At 43.6% G+C, this 14,819-nt stretch overlaps 1 protein-coding gene across 12 annotated transcripts in view; it reads right to left on the bottom strand.

Annotated features, from left to right (window-relative positions):
- Window positions 1-14,819, bottom strand: part of LOC121537745 (E3 ubiquitin-protein ligase UBR4-like) — a 126,731-nt gene that overhangs the window by 16,939 nt on the left and 94,973 nt on the right. For 9 of the 12 annotated variants that reach the window (XM_045207276.1, XM_045207278.1, XM_045207281.1 and 6 more), the window contains 12 exons: window positions 12,391-12,478; window positions 11,714-11,907; window positions 11,034-11,273; window positions 10,634-10,772; window positions 9,734-9,877; window positions 9,336-9,464; window positions 8,948-9,080; window positions 8,362-8,575; window positions 7,916-8,091; window positions 7,688-7,815; window positions 7,342-7,471; window positions 538-695 (listed from right to left, as the gene is read on the bottom strand). In XM_045207276.1, the coding sequence (XP_045063211.1) occupies window positions 538-695; window positions 7,342-7,471; window positions 7,688-7,815; window positions 7,916-8,091; window positions 8,362-8,575; window positions 8,948-9,080; window positions 9,336-9,464; window positions 9,734-9,877; window positions 10,634-10,772; window positions 11,034-11,273; window positions 11,714-11,907; window positions 12,391-12,478 (1,873 nt within the window). The remainder of the gene's footprint in view (window positions 1-537; window positions 696-7,341; window positions 7,472-7,687; window positions 7,816-7,915; window positions 8,092-8,361; window positions 8,576-8,947; window positions 9,081-9,335; window positions 9,465-9,733; window positions 9,878-10,633; window positions 10,773-11,033; window positions 11,274-11,713; window positions 11,908-12,390; window positions 12,479-14,819) is intronic. The other 3 variants (XM_045207279.1, XM_045207286.1, XM_045207287.1) reach the window with 1 other exon arrangement.

Here is a 14,819-nt window from a genome sequence, read left to right as displayed (position 1 = left end):
CTGTGAAATTCTATGACAAACAGTGACATACACTCTGAATGTCTTTTCATTTCATTTCTAGCTGCCAGACATTATTCTAGTCACACAGCGACCCGTGATAGTTGTTGCATCTTTAGAATATTTCCATCTCTGTCCATGAAACTTCTCGCGTGTGCAGTGTTCATTTTAGAACTGTGTTTTCCTGAAAATTGCAATTTTTTGGAACATTTGCGCGTAGGCCTACTGCCGTGTGCACATTCCTGTGCTTATTACAAATGTGACGAAATAATAGTTAAATCAAACATTAAGCTAAACGTTCTGACCTCCATAACACGACTTTGACACACATCGTGGGGATTAAGAAGTGAGTATACGCGCAATGCCCACAAAATGTAAAAATAAAGTGGGTATACGGTTTATACCAGCCTAAACCATCCACTACAACACTGGTGGGTACGTACCATAACCGAACAGTACCAGTAACAGTGTCCCTAACAAAAAAATATATAAATGGTGTAATAATATGCAACACTGTAAGAGCAGTGGGGGTGTCCTTACCTGTCTGAGCCAGTTGTTGTGTCCCAGTTTGAGCAGCCTTGGGAACAGGCCCTCTGAGCGTGACCTCGCGAACTGTTTCCACTTCCACACATACTTCTCCATTAGGTAGCGTCTGCGCACCTCAGCCTTGTTCTGGGGCTTAGATACCGTCTCTTGGCCTGGGTGGGCAGAAAAAAAGGTCGTACACATTGTTTAAAGGGATAGTTTGCATACCGTTTAAAGCTCACCCAATATTTAAAAAAAAGGGAGAGTTCCTCCAAGTTCCATAATCAATGCACTCGCTTCAGCAATAACACTACCGTTCTTCTGTATACCTGTATCATATATCTGTATCATGACTTACTTTCCACTAGATGCTACTGATTTTAAACCATAGACCTCTATATAATCAGTGACTGTATCCAACACACCACCATAGGTTGTTATGTTGGGCACCTACTGATCAAAGAAAATATGTTATGAAATAAAATAAAAATCCCAATGACATGTATTAATAAAATAAAAAGTTTTAGGAAATACAGGCAGGCACCACATTACTACAAGACAAAACAGCTCAATCAAGCAGGATGGTCTTGTAAGTATAAAAGCAGAGCTTGCTTGCATATAATTTTTAAAAGCTTGAAAAAGGGTAGTGGAATGGGCTTAGTGTGGTGTGTGAAGAATCCAATATTTGAACTAGTATGCGGTACAAATCACATTATTGTGAGAGCACCTCCTCTAAGAGTGTGAATCAGGCTGTTTGAGAAGGTTTGAATCCTGAGCAACCTGCCTAACAATGTTGAAGTACAATAAACCAACATAGCTACTGTAGTAGGTCAAAGCTGTGTGCTGGAAAACCTTAGTGGAGCATGGGTGGAGTAGGCATTCTGGTGCTCATGTGAATCTCCTTTATCCTCCAGCTTCAGACCAATCCCTACTTCTCACTTAAAACACCGTTTTTTGTTTTTAATTTCCATAGTTTTTACACCGGAAGGTGATTATACCAAATTAAATTACACAACATTTCCACATGCAAAAAGTGTCTTTCAAAAATGTAATTTGCGCTTCAAATGATGTTATTACGGTGTTTTGTCCAACATCATTTATTATCCAGGGCCCGGTTTCCCAAAAGCATCTCAAGGCTAAGTTCATCGTCAGAACCTTCGTAGGCGCATCGTTAAATCTCCGCGCTGTTTGGCAAAACCATCGTTACTAAAGTTGCACTAGAAAACACTTGTTATTTACAGAGTGCCTCAGACCACTCGTAGAACGGCTAACTGGGTCGCTGGACGCTTTCTGCCCTTCAGCGTCACTTTATACACAGAAGATCTCGACAATGAACCAAGATGTTTATATGTCTCTCTGTGACCGCCGATAACTTCAGAATGAAGTTGACTACAATACAACATTGCCAATGTCTTTGTAATTATTATAAACAAGGAAATGGTAAAAAGATACTTCAAAATGAAAACCAAGATGACTGCATTAAAAGATAAATGCAGTAGGCTACATAGGGCCGATATATTGGAACCACATTGAAATCAATTTCATGCTCAATCAATTGAGTTCTATTTTGCTAATTCTAGGCCACTGTCTAATTTTTGTCTCAATTTCATGACATGTAGGCCTAACAACATCTGCGCAGTGAAATATTCGATTTAGTGCATAGCCTAAGCATTAGAAGAATAAAGCCGCCTCAATATTAGCAGCCATAGGTGAACAGTTCTCTCTAGGACCTTGATCCGTCGTCAGTATCTAATGTCAAGGTAAGATTTGAATGGAGAACGCTGATCGACACATGCTCTAACGACATACTTATTGAAAGTTCTCCCTACGCGGCGTTTAGGGAGTTCTTCGGCCGTTATAGAAAAGACGCATCGTTTAAAAAAAAACACTCGTAAGCTTGAGTTACATCACTATCGGGGAAACCGGGCACTGGCTGTTACATCGTAGACATGGCCATTTTGCATTCATGCAAAACATATGGATTCTCCCTTTAAAGAGGGGAGGGGTTGAATATCAACAGCTGCTTTGCAGTGGCTTGCGAAAGTATTCACCCCCCTTTTGCATTTTTCCTATTTTGTTGCCTTACAACCTGGAATTAAAATGGATTTTTTGGGGGTTTGTATCATTTGATTTACACAACATGCCTACCACTTTGAAAATGCAAAATATTTTTTCTTGTGATACAAACAAGAAATAAGACCAAAAAAAACAGACAACTTGAGCGTGCATAACTATTCACCCCCCCCCCCCCAAAGTCAATACTTTGTAGAGCCACCTTTTGCAGCAATTACAGCTGCAAGTCTCTTGGGTTATGTCTCTATAAGCTTGGCACATCTAGCCACTGGAATTTTTGCCCATTCTTCAAGGCAAAACTGCTCCAGCTCCTTCAAGTTAGATGGGTTCTGCTGGTGTACAGCAATCTTTAAGTCATACCACAGATTCTCAATTGGATTGAGTTCTGGCCTTTGACTAGGCCATTCCAATACATTTCAATGTTTCCCCTTAAACCACTCAAGTGTTGCTTTAGCAGTATGCTTAGGGTCATTGTCCTGCTGGAAGGTGAACCTCCGTCCCAGTCTCAAATCTCTGGAAGACTGAAACAGGTTTCCCTCAAGAATTTCCCTGTATTTAGCACCATCCATCAATCCATCTGCCCAGTTTCCCTGTCCCTGCCGATGAAAAACATCCCCACAGCATGTTGCTGCCCCATCATGCTTCACTGTGGGGATGGTGTTCTCTGGGTGATGAGATGTGTTGGGTTTGCGCCAGACATAGCGTTTTCCTTGTTGGCCAAAAAGCTCAATTTTAGTCTCATCTGACCAGAGTACCTTATTCCATATGTTTGGTGAGTCTTCCACATGCCTTTTGGCAAACACCAAATGTGTTTGCTTATTTTTTCCTTTAAGCAATGGCTTTTTTCTGGCCACTCTTCCGTAAAGCCCAGCTCTGTGGAGTGTACGGCTTAAAGTGGTCCTATGGACATACACAAAAAAAATGTATGCACGCATGACTGTAAGTCGCTTTGGATAAAAGCGTCTGCTAAATGGCATATTATTATTATATTATAAGATACTCCAATCTCCGCTGTGGAGCTTTGCAGCTCCTTCAGGGTTATCTTTGGTCTCTTTGTTGCCTCTTTGATTAATGCCCTCCTTGCCTGGTCCTTGAGTTTTGGTGGGTGGCACTCTCTTGGCAGGTTTGTTGTGGTGACAAATTCTTTCAATTTTTTTATAATGAATTTAAATGGTATTTGTGGGATGTTAAAAGTGTCAGATTTTTTTTTAGAACCCAACCCTGATCTGTACTTCTCCACAACTTTGTCCCTGACCTGTTTGGAGAGCTCCTTGATCTTCATGGTGCCGCGTGCTTGGTGTTGCAGACTCTGGGGCCTTTCAGAACAAGTGTATACAGTGAGGAAAAAAGTATTTGATCCCCTGCTGATTTTGTACGTTTGCCCACTGACAAAGACATGATCAGTCTATAATTTTAATGGTAGGTTTATTTGAACAGTGAGAGACAGAATAACAACAACAAAATCCAGACAAATGCATGTCAAAAATGTTATCAATTGATTTGCATTTTAAATGAGGGAAATAAGTATTTGACCCGTCTGCAAAACATTACTTAGTACTTGGTGGCAAAACCCTTGTTGGCAATCACAGAGGTCAGACATTTCTTGTAGTTGGCCACCAGGTTTGCACACATCTCAGGAGGGATTTTGTCCCACTCCTCTTTGCAGATCTTCTCCAAGTCATTAAGGTTTCGAGGCTGACGTTTGGCAACTCGAACCTTCAGCTCCCTCCACAGATTTTCTATGGGATTAAGATCTGGAGACTGGCTAGGCCACTCCATTACCTTAATGTGCTTCTTCTTGAGCCACTCCTTTGTTGCCTTGGCTGTGTGTTTTGGGTCATTGTCATACTGGAATACCCATCCACAACCCATTTTCAATGCCCTGGCTGAGGGAAAGAGGTTCTCACCCAAGATTTGACGGTACATGGCCCCGTCCATCGTCCCTTTGATGCGGTGAAGTTGTCCTGTCCCCTTAGCAGAAAAACACCCCCAAAGCATAATGTTTCCACCTCCATGTTTGACGGTGGGGATGGTGTTCTTGGGGTCATAGGCAGCATTCCTCCTCCTCCAAACATGGCGAGTTGAGTTGATGCCAAAGAGCTCGATTTTGGTCTCATCTGACCACAACACTTTCATCCAGTTCTCCTCTGAATCATTCAGATGTTCATTGGCAAAACTTCAGACGGGCCTGTATATGTGCTTTCTTGAGCAGGGGGACCTTGCGGGCGCTGCAGGATTTCAGTCCTTCACGGTGTAGTGTGTTACAAATTGTTTTCTTGGTGACTATGGTCCCAGCTGCCTTCAGATCATTGACAAGATCATCCCGTGTAGTCCTGGGCTGATTCCTCACCGTTCTCATGATCATTGCAACTCCACGAGGTGAGATCTTGCATGGAGCCCCAGTCCGAGGGAGATTGACAGTTATTTTGTGTTTCTTCCATTTGCGAATAATCGCACCAACTGTTGTCACCTTCTCACCAAGCTGCTTGGCGATGGTCTTGTAGCCCATTCCAGCCTTGTGTAGGTCTACAATCTTGTCCCTGACATCCTTGGAGAGCTCTTTGGTCTTGGCCATGGTGGAGAGTTTGGAATCTGATTGATTGATTGCTTCTGTGGACATGTGTCTTTTATACAGGTAACAAACTGAGATTAGGAGCACTCCCTTTAAGAGTGTGCTCCTAATCTCAGCTCGTTACCTGTATAAAAGACACCTGGGAGCCAGAAATCTTTCTGATTGAGAGGGGGTCAAATACTTATTTCCCTCATTAAAATGCAAATCAATTTATAACATTTTTGACATGCGTTTTTCTGGATTTGTTTGTTGTTATTCTGTCTCTCACTGTTCAAATAAACCTACCATTAAAATTATAGACTGATCATTTCTTTGTCAGTGGGCAAACGTACAAAATCAGCAGGGGATCAAATACTTTTTTCCCTCACTGTATATACACTGAGATAATGTGACAGATCATGTGACACTTCGATTGCACACAGGTGGACTTTATTTAACTACTTATGTGACTTCTGAAGGTAATTGGATGCACCAGATCTTATTTAGGGGCTTCATAGCAAAGGGGGTGAATACATATGCACGCACCACTTTTCCGTAAATTATTTTTTAGAATGTTTTGAAACAAGTTATTTTTTTCATTTCACTTCACCAATTTTGACTATTTTGTGTATGTCCATTACATGAAATCCAAATAAAAATCCATTTAAATTACAGGTTGTAATGCAACAAAATAGGAAAAACGCCAAGGGGGGTGAATACCTTTGCAAGGCACTGTACATTAAGAACATACCAGTTCCTGTATGTGACTCAAAGCACTGAATAAGTGAGTTCCCCCAGACCCCCTCCAGCTTTTTACTTGTTGATGGCTACTTCCCACTAAGGGGACCTACACCGACGTCTTCTGGACATCTTTTTGGTGCAGTCCGGACCGGCTGTCTTTTTTTTGGTGCAGTCCGGACTGGCCTCGATTTCAATGTCCATGGACGGGACTCCGTAAAAACACAGCACTTCGATACAAGTGACTTTTCGTAGCAGGTTAGGAGAGCATTTTCGCTAATCCTAACCCTTTTCCTAACCTGCTATGTTAATTCTCCTAACCTGTTGTGTAAATTCTCCTAACCTGCTACAAAAAACGTGTAGCTTTATCAAAAGGGGCGTGTTTTTATAGAATCTCGTCCATGGACGTTGATTTTTGGTCCAGTCTGGATCAAATCTGAACCCATATGGTTCAGATTTGCTCGGATCCGGACTGGCCTTGATTTGGCCCAAACATAGACGTGTATAATTGGTGGCTGTCAAAACTATAAACGAAAGAATGGTTCAAATGTTTCCTCAGGGAGGCAAACCCGCAATCTTCAAATCCAAAGGCGGTAACTCTAACCATTACACTACGAACCCTGTTCTAAACAGATTGACTTCAACAGACCATTTAAAAATGGACAGTCTGGAAGCATTCGTTTCAAAATGATTTTGTTAATTAAACTCAGTACTGATTGAACGTTTATTTCTCTTGCTTGGTTAAAAGACAATAGTCTAAAAAAAAAGTTGATTTGTTGACAACAGACTAATTTAATCACGTAGCTAACCAAGTTAGTAAGCATTTCATTATATTTTGACTGCACAAAGCAGGTCGCGCAAAGCAAGCAATCGTTCTAATGTTGTTTTACTAGGGTGCAGCACACTCTTTTCTGGGTACAAGTAACTTGTCTGAAATCTGGCTATCTCGTCTTACCGTAGCTTGGTCTATGGAGTAGCCTACCTAGCTAGTTTTTCAATGCCCATTGCATGCATTGTAAGGTAGCTAGCTAGCTGTGTGACCGTTTCCCAAAGTTTGGCATTGGCTTTGAACCTTCTCTGAACCTTTTTAGCTAGCTAGCTATGTTTTGTGGAAGAATGTAGCTAGGATATATTATCAACATTGAGTTGTGGTACAGTCTTGTTGGGGGTAACGTTGGCTACCTAACTAGCTAGTTTCGGTAGTAAATGTAAGCAATGTATCTCATTGATTGTAGCTAGCACTAGCAGTGCAAATTAAATGTGAGCAGCATGGCAGTTTCCCAAAGTTTGGTGGATTTAAACTTTACGTAACCAACCTTAGCTAGCTAGCTACCTAACGTTAGCTAGCTATGTTTTGTGTAAGAAAGTATGATATATTGTGCTGGATGAACTGGCCGACCGGCGCGACTATAATATATATATATATATATATATATTTTTAAATCACATCTACTCACATCTTGCTGGAAGGCACTTTTTCCAGGCTTCGTAAGATGCTTTGGGGTCCTTCTTAAGCCAGAGCTGGGCCTGAGCATGGATCTCATTGCAGTAGGGCTTCACTGTAGTCAGAGACTCCACAGCAGAATCCTGTAAACACAGAAACACCACGTTTCCTCAAAAATCGACTACATCGACTGACAAATCAAAATCACCTTAAATCCTAAAACGACTCTCATTATAAAAATGTGTAGATCAGTCGCTCCGCAATCACAGACCGCAATGTGGTCTCTCTCAAACGCGCACCAAGCCGTTGCGAGGCAAGTATGACCTGACTGACTGGCGCTGTGTAGTGTCGTAATGTACCTTGTTCTTCTTGGAGGTGGGGGCAGGGGGCTTGATGAGTTTCTGTAGGATCCTGAGGCACATCAGAGTTATGTTCTCCACCACTACAGGAGTCTTGATGTTCACGGCCATCAGGAACAGATTCAGGGCTATAGACACAGAGAGAGATTGGGATTATTCATGAGATTATTAAAAGGGGAAAAGGGATGAGAGGAGAGGAGAGAGAGAGAAGAGGAGAAAATCCCTCACCACATCGCAGTCGTAGCTCCCAGCAGCCCCCCTCCTTGGAGATGGAGTCGGTGAGCAGAAGCATCTCATACTGCAGACTGGAGACCAGGTCAGGGTTGGCCCAGTGGCCCTTCAGAGCAGCGGACACCTTGTGGATGATCAGGTCATTCATCTGCTGAGTGGCGTCTGGCTGGTCTCTGCACAGGGAGATGGAGACACAGATGAGAATGGGTTTACTGTGTGTAATGGAATGCCTAGGCTTCAGCTCAGAGGCCTTACACAGTCTTGTAGCACACAGACTACCCAGGTTTAACACTCGGTTGGGCATATGTACACTTATACGTGTATGCGCATGTGAGCTATGTGCATATGTTTGTAACGGATGTTTGGTTAGGTCTCCAAGCTAATGCATACGCTTTAGCTCAGCAGGCTAACACCATCTATGAGAGCACAAACAACCACTGTACCTGGTGAGCAGGCAGACCAGTTGTCTGACCTCCTCCCTCATGGCAGCGGTGCCCCTCCTCAGGTTGTACTCAAACAGCTCTCGGATGAGCCCCTGGAGCCCCAGGATCTGCCGCAGGGCTGGGTTGGTGGCCAGGGCCCTCAGGAGGATAATACAATGACCCGTCACGGCCGAGGCACAGCCATAACACTTGTTGGAGGACGTGTGTCCGCAGCCTAGATAGATAGAACTTTGTTATTAGTCCACCCGTAAAAGAGAAAAAAAACATGCTCTCAATACTGGAAGTTGCTTTGGATAAACGCGTCTGCTACTTTGGCAAATGGGTCCCAAATGGGAAATTGATTTGCAGCAGTTTTAGAAATAATATGACAATAAACATAGTCTGCATCCCAAATCGCACTACTTTTAACCAAGGCCCGTGCACGATCGGTGATAGGGTGCCACAGTGGACGCACCACTGGATCACAATAAACAGCACACGAGGAACAGGAAACAGAGAACACCGAATAGCTCTATATTCAAAGCTCACTGGAAGGGCTGGGAAGCATAACCAGTCAGGGTAAAGTAGTGTATGTTAAGTACTGTACCTAGCACAGAGAGGGCTCTGTACTGGCTGGCTGTGAAGGTAGGCTGATGGGAGCTGGAGCGAGAGGACTTGGTGGCGGCTTCACGCTGCTGCAGGTCGTACTCTAGCAGCTCTTTACGGGACGCCAGGACTTTCTGGAGGGGAAAGGAGGGGGAAATGGAGATTAGGAATGATAACTCTTTAAAATCATACAACATACTTGAATGTAGGACCTGCTGTTTGAACAGCGGTGAAGCTCCAAATAAATATAATTACTAAAAAAGAGGCATCCTCGTTCAGGTCAATGTTCCGTGATGGGTGAACTGGCGGACATATTGACCCATAACCAGGAAGTAAACTAGGAAGTACATGATTCAATTTGTGCTCATCACGTCCCCCCCGTCTCTCACCTGTATGATCTTGGAGAGCTCGTCGAAGGACGTCTTACAGTCTCCGCTGTACTCCTGGGCAAGCTGCTGGATGTACCTGTTCACATTGGCCGAGGACGCTCCAAGCCCCGCCCCTGCTCCAGAATCATCCTATAGGAGCATGACAACAGCGTCAAACATCAGATACTAGTTCAACACTTCCAGTAAAACAGTTAAATTCATCATGCTGTTTTACTTTCTGATAAACACAGAATAAACCCTATGGAATAATGTCATCCATCTGATAGGTTTCACTTGCAATGGTTGTAATATTTTGGTTGTTTTACCTACTCAAGTGAATGTACTCTGGATAAGAGAGTGTCTGCTAAATTACTGAAATGTGAATCTGTGGAGGTGTGAGTCGGATGAAGATCATGTACCGGAGGTTGGTATCTGACCTGGGGTTTCTCAGGTGCGGCCTCGTTGACCTTTGACAGCAGACTCTCCAGCTGGGGTCTGTGTCCCATTAGCTGGTGGTACACCCGGTCAGCCTTGTCCAGCAGCATGTTGATGTTGGTCACCGCCTACACAGACAACACAAACAGCAGTCAGGCTTTTGTTTTGTTTTCGACCAGTTGAAGTGGGAAAGAAGGTTGTATGTTTCTCGATACAGCAGTAACATGTACAATAGATACACAGGGATGAGACCAGGACAACAGAGGGATGAGACCAGGACAACAGAGGGATGAGACCAGGACAACAGAGGGATGAGACCAGGACAACAGAGGGATGAGACCAGGACAACAGAGGGATGAGACCAGGACAACAGAGGGATGAGACCAGGACAACAGAGGGATGAGACCAGGACAACAGAGGGATGAGACCAGGACAACAGAGGGATGAGACCAGGACAACAGAGGGATGAGACCAGGACAACAGAGGGATGAGACCAGGACAACAGAGGGATGAGACCAGGACAACAGAGGGATGAGACCAGGACAACAGAGGGATGAGACCAGGACAACAGAGGGATGAGACCAGGACAACAGAGGGATGAGACCAGGACAACAGAGAGATGAGACCAGGACAACAGAGGGATGAGACCAGGACAACAGAGGGATGAGACCAGGACAACAGAGGGATGAGACCAGGACAACAGAGGGATGAGACCAGGACAACAGAGGGATGAGACCAGGACAACAGAGGGATGAGACCAGGCAAACTGCGTGTCAGGGTTGGGGTTGAAAAAATAAGCTAACCCCTGCCACGCATCACTAAGAGTTAGTTTGAGAAAGTCTGAAAGTAGTTTCTGAAAGTCACATAAAACAAAATGTCTTCACCTTCTTCCGGTCCTCCTCGGTCTCTATAGGGTCCACAGCACAGCAGGGCTTGGTGTACAACATGAGGTCAAAGCGGGCGTATTTACAGAAACCACAGGCGTTACACAGGAACGGATCCTTCTCATCATAATTAATGGACCTGGAGGAGGAGGAGGAGGAGGAAGATGAAGACCCATATTCAGTCAGCATCAGTGACCAAAACTTCACCAAAAACACCAACACTAAACTACACCAAAACTAGGTGTCCCACTTTAAGACATGAAAAAAAGTATATACCCGATCGGACTAATCAGTAAGGACATTTCAATGATTCGGGTATATTCAGATCTGTCCCTATTCAAATAATATAACAAATTAAATATTTCAGGCATCGATGGGCTCAAGTCTTCTGGTTAGCTACCTGCACTTGTGGCACTGGTAGACGTTTTCTCCACAGTTGCCACAGACACCAGGGTTGGCGGGCACGGATGCAGAGCAGCGCGGGCACTGGAGCGTCTCGCTGGAGGCCTGGTAGTTCTCGTAGAAGTCGGAGAACTCGATCATGAGGTTGGACGCTACGATAGGCAGTGGCAGGTCGATCTTGACCTCTGTCTGACCCGGAGTCAGCTGGACCTTTTTGGCCTTGTGCCAACGGGCAGGTCTGGGTAGAGGCAGATAGAGGTACATTTATATATTAAAGATGAAATATAAAATGACCACACTCTGCAGTTCCATTTAGACTGATTCAGTCCATACAGTATTAAGACAGAACTAGGGTTGGAATGGTACATTGATAAAGCGCTCTCTGTTTCCAATATACAGCTCTGTCTGTCTGTGTTGTTGATCCGAATCTCATTGAATGGAACAAAAAAATCTGCCGATAAATCCAATTTTAATATATTGATGATCAACTATTGATAGTGTACCAATGTCGTTGTTGAAGACAGATGTATAAATACACTTAAAAAAAGGAACAACAGATTAGCCTGGTCCCAAGATCTGTTCGTTCCGTCTTGCCAACTCCTACGGTCGTACAAAAAACAGTTAAAAAGAACCGGAACCAGGCCAGCAACTGACTGCGTTCTCGTTATTAAAACTCACTTGTTCTTCAGCTCTACGATGGCCTGCACGGTCCTGTTGTTGTAGTAGAGGTTGATGGTCCGGACCATCTTGGTCCTCTTGAGGTCTCCGATCTTGACTGTCACCTTACTGATGGTGTGACTGCTGATCAGCTTGACCACCTGCTGCGTGGTGGTGTACCTCGTGTCCACCTTGATGGACGACAGCTTGATGTTCTGAAGACACACACAGAGAGAGGGAAGACCGAATGAGTTTTGGATACATTGAAAACGTGGTCCTCTGTAGCTCAGCTGGTAGAGCGCGGCGCTTGTAAACGCCACGGGTAGTGGGTTCGATCCCTCGGGGACCGCCCCATACACAAAAATAAAATGTATGCACGCATGACTGTAAGTCGCTTTGGATAAAAGCGTCTGCTAATATGGCATATTATAAAATGGGAAAGCTGTGCCTTCCCCATCAATGGAATTACCACACAAGGTTGATTTGATTCTCTGCGCTTCACCGAGAAGTGTGCACTTGATCCCTCCCTCTCATGCATTTAATAGTAATGGATTGGTGCCAGCATGGCCGAAGGGAGTTCCCCCACTTTACTTACACCAGTCCATTCTTTTTATATCCATGAGGGGAACTGTGCAAGTGCACACTTTTGGGGGGGGGTAAGTGTGGAGAACTGGGAAACACCATTAGGCGGTACTTACAGAGAAGGGCACTTCGGGGTTGTTGCAGACCAGACACGGATCACTCTCCAGGTAGAAGCCATCAAACTCCACCAGGCCAGACAGGGTACTGCAGCGTCAAACAGACAGACGAAGGAACAAGACACATGGTTAGTATTTTCAACAAGAAACAAAAACATGAGATATACAGCTGTGAAAGCTAGTTTGATATATTTTAATTGAACCTTTATTTAAAAACAGGTTCGTTTATGAGATAAAAAAACCTATTTTGCAAGGGAAACCTATAGTTAAATATACTGTGGCTGCAATCTCCACCAGTAAGGTCAATGGAGGCTACAGCCATATCAGGGTAATGATGACCGATAGCTTGGTCTGTATTCAGCTGTATTGAGGGTAATGATGATCGATAGCTTGGTCTTGTATTCAGCTGTAATGAGGGTAATGATGATCGATAGCTTGGTCTGTATTCAGCTGTATTGAGGGTAATGATGATCGATAGCTTGGTCTTGTATTCAGCTGTATTGAGGGTAATGATGATCGATAGCTCGGTCTGTATTCAGCTGTATTGAGGGTAATGATGATCGATAGCTCGGTCTGTATTCAGCTGTATTGAGGGTAATGATGATCGATAGCTTGGTCTGTATTCAGCTGTATTGAGGGTAATGATGATCGATAGCTCGGTCTGTATTCAGCTGTATTGAGGGTAATGATGATCGATAAGCTTGGTCTGTATTCAGCTGTATTGAGGGTAATGATGATCGATAGCTTGGTCTGTATTCAGCTGTATTGAGGGTAATGATGATCGATAGCTTGGTCTGTATTCAGCTGTATTGAGGGTAATGATGATCGATAGCTTGGTCTGTATTCAGCTGTATTGAGGGTAATGATGATCGATAGCTTGGTCTGTATTCAGCTGTATTGAGGGTAATGATGATCGATAGCTTGGTCTGTATTCAGCTGTATTGAGGGTAATGATGATCGATAGCTTGGTCTGTATTCAGCTGTATTGAGGGTAATGATGATCGATAGCTTGTATTCAGCTGTATTGAGGGTATTGATCGATAGCTTGGTCTGTATTCAGCTGTATTGAGGGTAATGATGATCGATAGCTTGGTCTGTATTCAGCTGTATTGAGGGTAATGATGATCGATAGCTTGGTCTGTATTCAGCTGTATTGAGGGTAATGATGATCGATAGCTTGGTCTGTATTCAGCTGTATTGAGGGTAATGATGATCGATAGCTTGGTCTGTATTCAGCTGTATTGAGGGTAATGATGATCGATAGCTTGGTCTGTATTCAGCTGTATTGAGGGTAATGATGATCGATAGCTTGGTCTGTATTCAGCTGTATTGAGGGTAATGATGATCGATAGCTTGGTCTGTATTCAGCTGTATTGAGGGTAATGATGATCGATAGCTTGGTCTGTATTCAGCTGTATTGAGGGTAATGATGATCGATAGCTTGGTCTGTATTCAGCTGTATTGAGGGTAATGATGATCGATAGCTTGGTCTGTATTCAGCTGTATTAAAGGTAATGATGATCGATAGCTTGGTCTGTATTCAGCTGTATTGAGGGTAATGATGATCGATAGCTCGGTCTGTATTCAGCTGTATTGAGGGTAATGATGATCGATAGCTCGGTCTGTATTCAGCTGTATTGAGGGTAATGATGATCGATAGCTCGGTCTGTATTCAGCTGTATTGAGGGTAATGATGATCGATAGCTTGGTCTGTATTCAGCTGTATTGAGGGTAATGATGATCGATAGCTTGGTCTGTATTCAGCTGTATTGAGGGTAATGATGATCGATAGCTTGGTCTGTATTCAGCTGTATTGAGGGTAATGATGATCGATAGCTTGGTCTGTATTCAGCTGTATTGAGGGTAATGATGATCGATAGCTTGGTCTGTATTCAGCTGTATTGAGGGTAATGATGATCGATAGCTTGGTCTGTATTCAGCTGTATTGAGGGTAATGATGATCGATAGCTTGGTCTGTATTCAGCTGTATTGAGGGTAATGATGATCGATAGCTTGGTCTGTATTCAGCTGTATTGAGGGTAATGATGATCGATAGCTTGGTCTGTATTCAGCTGTATTGAGGGTAATGATGATCGATAGCTTGGTCTGTATTCAGCTGTATTGAGGGTAATGATGATCGATAGCTTGGTCTGTATTCAGCTGTATTGAGGGTAATGATGATCGATAGCTTGGTCTGTATTCAGCTGTATTGAGGGTAATGATGATCGATAGCTTGGTCTGTATTCAGCTGTATTGAGGGTAATGATGATCGATAGCTTGGTCTGTATTCAGCTGTATTGAGGGTAATGATGATCGATAGCTTGGTCTGTATTCAGCTGTATTGAGGGTAATGATGATCGATAGCTTGGTCTGTATTCAGCTGTATTGAGGGTAATGATGATCGATAGCTTGGTCTGTATTCAGCTGTA

Source organism: Coregonus clupeaformis, chromosome 24 (genome assembly GCF_020615455.1).
Source record: "Coregonus clupeaformis isolate EN_2021a chromosome 24, ASM2061545v1, whole genome shotgun sequence".
Taxonomy (NCBI): Eukaryota; Metazoa; Chordata; class Actinopteri; order Salmoniformes; family Salmonidae; genus Coregonus; species Coregonus clupeaformis.
The sequence above is the reverse complement of the archived record's forward strand: the minus strand, read 5'-3'. Positions and strand labels throughout refer to the sequence as shown.